This window comes from Crocodylus porosus, unplaced genomic scaffold (assembly GCF_001723895.1).
Source record: "Crocodylus porosus isolate Cpor-Errol unplaced genomic scaffold, CroPor_comp1, whole genome shotgun sequence".
Lineage (NCBI taxonomy): Eukaryota > Metazoa > Chordata > Crocodylia > Crocodylidae > Crocodylus > Crocodylus porosus.
Window position 1 is genome coordinate 168,557,761 of NW_017728906.1, and position 9,140 is coordinate 168,566,900.

Sequence of the window (9,140 nt, forward strand, 5' to 3'; positions counted from 1 at the left end):
TGAGTCAGAAATGTGTGAAAACCAGTGATATAATGTTTTCTTTTACCTTTAACACATTGTGCCTTGGAAAACATGTTCTCTCCTTTCTGAAATTCTATGTCCAGCGTGCACCTCTCTTTATGCTAATGAAAAGTAGAAATGGTGCATCTATGCACCTATTAGCGTAGTGTGACCATTCATCCTTTTTTATACCAGAGCATCCTGTTTTTAAACCCTTTGTCCCCTGTCCATTTCTAAATGAGGAATGGATTACAAAATGTTCTGTTTTTTCAGTTCGTTGGTGGAAATACATGTTAATCATTTGTCCTCATGATTCTGTTGGCTGTGCACAGCCAGGAGGAGCAAGGTTCTCAGCCAGCCAGGGACAGGGGTGGCTTTTTGTGGTAACCTGCCCCTTGCTGCTGATTGGTCGAGCCCCTCCTCTCACCACTGATGGGCCAATAGAGCTGATGGTTTCCCTCCACCCCTCACCAAGGGGATGTGTCCTGTATTCTGGGGATGGGTCAGTGGCCACACTATATTAGACAGTTACCTGAAATAGTCCCAAGGTCTATTACCTTCCTTTCTTTCTTAAAAAAATGTTCCAGCCAATGAAATAATTTATTACCAACACCTCTAATAGGGGGAGGAATCCAGCTTTCTTCTGAGTCCTTCCCAAATCAAAAGAGCATGTGAACAAGAAAGAAGTTATACACACACCACCCCAAAGAAACAAGAGTACTTGAAATAATAACTTATTTTACCTGGTGACATACTTGAAGTTATTCAAATTAATGCGTTTCCACTGGAAAAATGAAGGCTGTGACTCAGGAATGGTTTTAGAGCCTAACCTTGCACCCAACTCTTCTGAACAAGTCTTGCCAAAATCACATTGAACTCTGGCCTCAGATCAAGTTAAATAACAGCAAAAAAAGCCAATGTACATGCCAATGGCATGTGGGGATGGCCTGTGGAATAGAGTTCTTTAGACTGCAAGAAACAAAGGAGGTACAAGTTCCTAAGGCTCTTTTTTTACTTAAGAAATACATCTGTGAAAAAATACTTTTCAGATGCAATCTGTGGCATTGATCCCTTCCTTTGCTGACCTCTCTTCTTGTCACACAAGCTAATCTGAATTTACTATTATACATCCCAGTGATGTATAACCCTAGAAACTTTTATGGTTCTGTAAAACAGCTTTCTTTTAGGCTGCTGACAGAGGCATAAATAGCAGGGTTTGTACCCTGAGAAAACTCTTCTGGAAATCAAGAGAGGGGAGAGAGTTGAGAGGAGGTGCTGACAAGTCCTGTGTGCACATTGGAGGAGGGGGTCTGGCATCTTAACCTGGTTTGGAGCCCCAAAATGGTCTCCAGCTGCTGCTGCCTCAGGATGGTCTCCTTACCCCAGCTATTGCTACTACAGCAGCAGCACAGTGGCTGAGCATCTGGTGCACAGCTGTTGCTCTTCGGGATCTAGACTCCTTAAGGGAGTGGTGGATGTAATTCTGGCACTCCCACTCTGTTGGCACCTGGGGTTGGTCCCTGCTCACTCCCGCACCCCAGCCCAAGTTACACTATTAGTTGTTGGTCTAAAATGAATAAATAACATGAGCTATATGGCAAAATCAGTCTTGTGCCTAGATGTCATTAATTGTGCTCCAAAACTACATATGAAGAGTAGAAAGCAGAGAACAGAGGAGACAACATCTGGGAAAGTTTGAAGGTATTGTCCATTACTCATTGTTGAGGTGAAACATTTGCTGTGGTGTTATGTCAAAGACTTAGAGCAAAAGTGTATTTATTGCTATAAGCAAAAGTGTATTTTTTGCTACTGTTGTACACAGAGTACTCTAGTTGAGAATCAGTTTTGACTGCAAGATAGCGTAATGTTTGTTATTACCACAAGATGGCACTACAGTATTTGGTGACACTTGTTTAACCACTTGGAGCTCAACAAGTTATTCATTTTAATTGTTTCTATCACTGAAGAGACACTCTGCTACCAGATTCACAGAATATAGATGTCTGTCCTTGCAATGTGTGAATCACCCTCAGGCACAGTATTTTCTATTCTCTTGCACCAAGAGGAGTGAATAGATTTCCTATAGCACATTAACCTGGTAATATAAATGTTTTGTCTTTCACTTTTCAGAATTGACATTTATAAGCCTGCTGCTGTCTCCATCACTTCACCTTTATCTGGCCTTAGAAACAAACAATTTTAGGAGTTACAATAAGATAGAAATATTAAGTAATTACCAAAAATAGGCTTAATAGCATGATTACCTTGATTCATGTTTGAATAGCTAGGTGAGTACCCTATTAGTTAGTTGTTAAAGGCATTGCTCATCTAGCTTACTTACATAAAAGCAAAAAAAATTATGTTACTACTATATTATGTCGTTGGTATAATCATATACAAAATAGTATATGACATTATACAATACACTATACAATAGATACTATTATAGTAGTACAGTATAACATTTACAATATACTATATTGTATGTATTATGTAGTATGTTATATACTAATTGCACAGAATTTTAACATACAGTATGAACTGCATATAATAAGTATAATTATGTATGTTATACCTGTAATGCTGTGTTCTATATGTACCACTCTTTTGGCTCCCTCTCCTACACTCTCTTATGTCCTAAAATGCCTATCTCTTAAAGTCTGAATCCTATATACCTGTATACTGCTTGGGTCAGGGACAATTTCTACTGTATGTTTGTACAGCCCAATGGTGGCCTGAGCACTTACGGAGGTCTCTACATTCTGTTGTCATACGAACAATAAATAATAACAACAAATCAAAGATTAACTCTTGAGTGGATACCTAAAATGCTGTGCAATTAATTTGAATACTCTTCACCTGGGTCACCATGGAAAAAGCCAAAGTACAGTTTACTGGAGTTTAGCATTTAAATAAATACTAGAAAGATTCCAATTATGCCAACTGGCCTCTTGTTTAAACCTCTATTTTAATTATTGAACAGCTCTGAAAATTAAATAACTGAACTTTAAGACTACTCAGTAACTAAACAACAGATTGTCCTCACAACACACACTTGCTCCCTACATTTCTTCACATAGAGTAGTCGCGTTGAAGTGAAAGATGCCTGGAAACATCATTGTACAGTGAAGCTATGAATTAGGTAAGAGCAAAAATCCTGTGTGCTTGTATAGGGTAATGAGTGCATGTGTATGGATTGGATAGATAATTTTTTATGGAACCAACATTCCTCTAGAACACTGGTATTTATTCTAACCAAAGGCATCAAGGATTAGGACAGAGTAAGTGGATAGAGGCCCTCAAATTTATCCCATAGTGAATACCATGTCTTAATAGAGAACTAATCTTGTGGACATCTCCTCTATTTCTAGCCCCCTAGACTACTTCCTCTCCCATTTTCTTACACGTAACATTTGTTTTGGTGACTACAGTAAGTGTTTACATAGCAGAGTAATAGTAAGGAATATATTTGATGTATCTGTCAGCTCCTCCATTGGCTCATCGGCTCTGCTAGAACCCCATAGTCAGCCAGCTCTCTGTGGACCACCAGCACAGTGGTCCAGAGACTGTATCATGAATCATGATCGTATTTGGTTTCCTCAACAAGCACGTAATAAGGAACTTTAGTAGAACCATTAATCTGATCCAAGTGAAGCAAAGAATTCTAGCTGATGTTCAAAGTACTGGTAATTACTGGTCAATATGAAATATTCCAGTAGCAGCCTGACTGCCCACTCCAGCTGAAATTCTCCTTCCATGGAGAACAGAATATGATGTATGAGTACAATAAAAGAATAGTGTGGTTTTTTCCTTCTACTATCAATTTCGTATCAATTTGGTGTCATTTCTACTGTTCTACCACCTTGACTTACTAAACACTAGCAATCCTTAATGTGCCATTCACATGGTTCCTTCTTTATAGTTAAGGAGTACAGAAAGAGGGACTTATTCTCTTATTTCTGTAATTTTAATTGTGTTCTGTTCCCTGGGACAAAGTTGTTTGATCCAGCAATCAAGAGAAGGATAGACAAATCAATGCTTTTCTTTTGGAAAGATGTGGTAGATGCTGAAAGGTGTCTGCGTTGGATTGTATTTGAATGTTATTGCAAACACAAGTTCACTAAGATACTAGGCTGATTTTTTTACTCCAGTTTGTTCAGGTTTTGGTTTAGGGAGGAACTATATAAAACCCTATATTGAATTCCTATATGTTGGCCTGGTCCTAAATGTGACTTAGTGTTTGTGACTCCCTATAAAGTTACAGCTGCTCACCATCTCTCAGTACCAGGTCCAAAATTTCTAAAGGCCCAGTTTGCAAAGCTGCTTGATTTCATCAGAACATATCACATTGCAATGCATTTCTGCAGAAAATGTTGAAAGAGAATCCAGTACTCCTGAATCACAGTGAAAATTAATAAATATTCCCAAACTTATTTAAAATATAGCTAAACTTTGGTTGGGTGACCCTTTAATTAAATAACTATTTGCTCTTCAGTAGTAGCTAGAAATTCCAGGCAGTGTTTCTGGTACTATATGGACACCATGCACATATCCACATACACAAAATTGTTTTCCCTATTTCCCAACACCTTACAACCTAAATCAGTGGCTCAACCTTTTCAAACTCAAGCCACTGCTCCATCACTTTTGTGAATAGAATGGCAACCCATTTAAAAAACTAATTTATTATAGAGTTTACCTCCTTGTAGAAGGGCCAGGCAGGAAAGAAGCTGATCTGTGCTTTTTTTCTTATCTCCTCATACCTTATGGCACCCTTCAAAGGATCTTGAGGTATGCATGGGTGGCATGGCACTATGGTTGAGAATCGCTGATCTAAGTGAAAGGCAAGAAACAACAGGTAGACTCAGACAGGCAGACAGGGATATTGCTGTCTTGACATTTTCAGCTGAAACCGTTTAACCTTCTTAAAGAATGAACCGCTGGATTATATTGCTGGCTATTGTAGTCAACACACAGGAAACACGAAAACAGGACGTCTGTTCCCAAGGGCATCCTGGAATCCCTGGGAACCCTGGACACAATGGTGTACCTGGACGTGATGGGCGAGATGGATCAAAGGGAGACAAAGGAGACACAGGTACAGTACCAAGCTACCTATTAATTGCTGGAAATGAGCAATAATGTATTCACTTGTTGGAAATCTTGTTAGGAGCTTTTTAACCCTTACAGATGACATTAAAGCAACTGGATTTTCAAATTGAACTTCAAAGCATATTTTAGACTCTTAACTCCTTGCTTTGGTACATGAAAATGCAAAAAAGTACTAATGATGGAAGTAATTAATATGGAGATGCAAGGAACAAAAAGTTAATGGCAGCAAAAAGGAGTTTAGTAAGTGCATATTATCCTTCCGGAAATTCAGAAGTCCATTGTATGTACATTTTCAGATTGTGAAAAAACCCCCCTAATAAGTAACAACTGTTATGTCCCAGAAAGTAAAACAGAGCGACCCCTCCCCCAACTTTCAGCTGAAATCTCTTGTACAGCATGACAGGGTGTTTCTTTTCTTTCTTTCATATTTTCAGGGCTTGATTCTGAGCTCATGTTAAATCAAGATGTATTTCATTGATGCCAATGCACATAGTGAAACTAGTGAAAACCTGGTGAGATCACAGCCAGGTTCATTGTGTCCTTTCAGGCTTAAAAGAGTCTGAGCTCCTGCAGTGAATCCAGAGGTAACTGTTTGCTCAGCCTCTTGGATGCTAAGCTATATTTTCCACAGTTCTTTAAATGCCAAGATTTAGGGCCTCTGCAGGGAAAATATCCGTTCATGAAAGCACACAGGCAGGTGGTTAAATCCCACTGAAGTCAATCAGTTAAATTTTAATTAACTTTAAACAGGGGCTTAATCATGTTCTTGAACCAGGAGTTGGCATCTGATTTCATCACCTGGGATCTCCAAAAGTGCCTACTGGATTGGGCTGCTGACTAAATAACAAACTCCAGAGCAAACAAGTCTCCTTCATCAGAAAAGTGCGCACACATCAAGAGAAAAAGTATTTTGCAGAATCAGTTTTGACCTGGTTTAATACGTTTCTAGGAGACTTGAGCCAATTTGGAGAATGACTAATATATTGCACCAAGCCTTCCTGTCTATAAAATGCTCCAGCTCCACCAACAAACAACCTTGTCCTTCATGCTTTCAATGTCTCAAATATGCCAGAAAATAAAAGCTTCTTCTAAAATCTACAAAGAAGTTTTTCATACCTTCTCACAATGCAGATCACAGTTATTTGCCTTGTACAACAGAACCTTTGAGGATCAAAGGGGGCTTGAAAAATGGAAAATAAAGGGCTAAATTACTCTGATCCCTCCAGAAAATTCTCACCTACTCCTGCAGCTGTCATGAAAAATGTAGACATGGTATCTAAAATACCACATGAATTTTTTTTCTTAAAATAAGAAATAATTGTGATGATGGTGTTGTCTCATTTGGCAAGTGTTGCCTTTTTATATGGATGACCACTTTACTATAACTGTCTGAACTGAATTTTTGGTGATTTTTCCATCTTGTACGCTCTATATATCAAACATACATTCCCATTTGTAAACACTACAGTTAACTTTGTTCCCTTTTAGGACAATGGTAATTTTGCTGCCAACTTCAGTAGAAGCAGGACAAAGCCCATTATAATTAAAATTATACTGTTAAATCATTGCTCTCTAGCCCCAATTCCTAAAAAAGGAGGAGAGAATAGTCACCTTGGTTCAAGTATCAACATTTTTCTTTTAATATTGGATAGGATTTTTTTCCACTTATCACTCGTAGGACTAATTGTCATCACTTGTTACCCCAGTTGCTAGATAATTCAGGAGATTATTTTAAAAGTTCTCCATAAGAGAAAAAGTACCAAAAAACTTTTAACTTACAGTTAACTTTGGCCCCTGGGGAGTGAGCAGGGATGGAGGGCCAATTCCCAAAAGCAAATCTCTAAATAGCACTTTGTAGCCATCAGAGAGTAAACTGCTCCCAGATCTGCTGCATGTGTAGATGCGCCCGGTGTTTTCCTAAAATCTGCATAACAGGGCAGTGTACTGTTGTGGACAAGCTCCTGAAATCCTCTTCTCTGGAGAGGAGGCCCCTCCATCCCACTGTAAACTCTTCTTCTTTCCACACAATTACCTTTTGCACTGGGCTTTCTCGCACAGTTACTGCAGGGCTCTTCTGTAAGTGGAAAATACAAAGCCCTGGCAGCAGTAGGGTTTGATGCTTTCATCTTGTTCATGGCAAACCTGCATTATCTCCCACAAATTTAAATTCCTATCTCCTAACATAAAGGATCTTCAGTTGTATTGGGCAACGAGCATTTTCTGTCAATGTGGCCTTTCTCTCTCAGTGATACTACAATCTCAGCAGCAACATCCATCTAAAATCAGGAATTAGGCCCTTTCTGGAGTTTTGCTTCTCAGCCAGAATAAGCTGTAGAAGCCAATGTGTAAGGTGTTTAAGACTTATGAACCTGAGCCATTGGCAGCCATGCTGGGAGTGAAAGGCTCAGAGCAAGATTCAGGCTCCTGTAATGTGGTATCATTGTTAACTGAAAAATCTGCCCTCTGTTTTGCTTCTACTAGGTGAAGTAGGACTTCCTGGGTTCCCAGGGAAAGATGGCACAGATGGAGAAAAAGGAGAACGAGGTCAGAGGAAACTATAATTTTGTTCAAGCTATTTTTTTCCTTACTTACCTAGGAGTTTGTGGACATAGGTCCTGATACATCCCTCACTTTGATAAAGGAAATCCTCTTCTATTCCACTATATTGAACTGATATAAGTGGTAATCAAATGCCATAGTTAGATACCTAAGGTATGTTAACACTGTCTGCCAGCTGTGCGTTGAAGCACTGTTGTGAAACACACTGGGTGTGTCTACATGTGCACATTTACTGAGCAGTAACTCAAATTACTGCACAGTATGAGCACATGTGCCGTACTGTGCAGATATGCCCACTGAACTCTCTCCTATTCTACATGTGACAAATCCCAGATACGAGGTAAAGGAGGCCAGATCCTTGGGGGAGGTCTCTGGGGCTTCCTTGTTGCCTGGACCCAGCATAGGGCAGGGGTGGTGGAAGTGGCTAGTATGGCAGTGGTGGCCTCCATGGCAGCAATGGGACAAGAGGCTGGAAGCCAGGCAGCCACTTACTACAGGAGGGCCCTCAACTGGTCGTGGGGCAGGTGGCCACAAGGCAAACCCCCTGCTGCTGAGGGCCATGGCCATCAGTGCTCCAAATTTTGTCACAGTCCTGGCATACCAGTAGGCCAGGTGGATTGGCTCTGTGGGCCATATGTTTGACAGTGACCACTTTAGACCCCTTGACTGCATGTCAATAAGCACATCTAATGTAGCTTCAGAATGGCTTGGGGACTGATCTTAAGCAGCAATATTGCCTCATTACTAGGGTTTGGCATCACAAAGCAGTAGCAAGTGGGCAAGACATCCATCTGAGCTGTGTTCCCAGGCTCAGCACAGAAGCTTGCTCAAGATATTTGCAGTCTTTTATCTTTCTGCAGAAATGCAGTAGTGAGGACAAAAAAGAGACTGTTTTCCTATTGTGTTTTAGCATTTTAGTCTGAGAAAATGAGTAACTGGTATGGAAAAAAATCAACAGGTAATTTTCTGAAATTAATAGGAAATCAGTTTAACTCTTTTGTTGTTCTTTCTATAACAGTATATTGCTGCTTAGGATGTGTCTGTGTCGCAATCAAAGGGCTGACTGCAGAACATATAGGCATACCTAACACCTTGGCTCTAGTGAACTCAGGTAACAAGAACAGTGGTATGGGCTTCCTGTGCAGGCTCTAATAGTGTGCTGGGAACTCTGGGTACATATTCAGGTTAACTTGTGCAGAAGTCCATACTTCTGTGTCTTTGGTTTCATTACACCCAAGCCAGGTATAGTACGTCATAGGCATGTGTGCTGTACTGCAAATACAACTTCAGTTGCAATTCAGAAGTGCTTATCTTTACAGTAGGTAAGTTCTAGGAACACTTGGTCCACTGACTGTTTTCGTTTTGCAAATCAGTATGTTAAAAAAGACACAATACCCAGGGAAATAGTCCTCAGCTCTGTTAGTATGAGATATCTGGCCCTCAGATCACAGAATCATAGAAGTCGGGTC

At 40.0% G+C, this 9,140-nt stretch overlaps 1 protein-coding gene across 1 annotated transcript in view; it reads left to right on the top strand.

Annotated features, from left to right (window-relative positions):
• Positions 1–1,764: 1,764 nt before the first annotated feature.
• Positions 1,765–9,140, top strand: part of LOC109306655 (complement C1q and tumor necrosis factor-related protein 9A-like) — a 10,248-nt gene continuing 2,872 nt past the window's right edge. The window contains exons 1-3 of the mRNA XM_019530172.1: positions 1,765–3,142; positions 4,932–5,098; positions 7,594–7,656. Coding sequence (XP_019385717.1) covers positions 4,933–5,098; positions 7,594–7,656 — 229 coding nt within the window. The 5' untranslated portion in view covers positions 1,765–3,142; position 4,932. The remainder of the gene's footprint in view (positions 3,143–4,931; positions 5,099–7,593; positions 7,657–9,140) is intronic.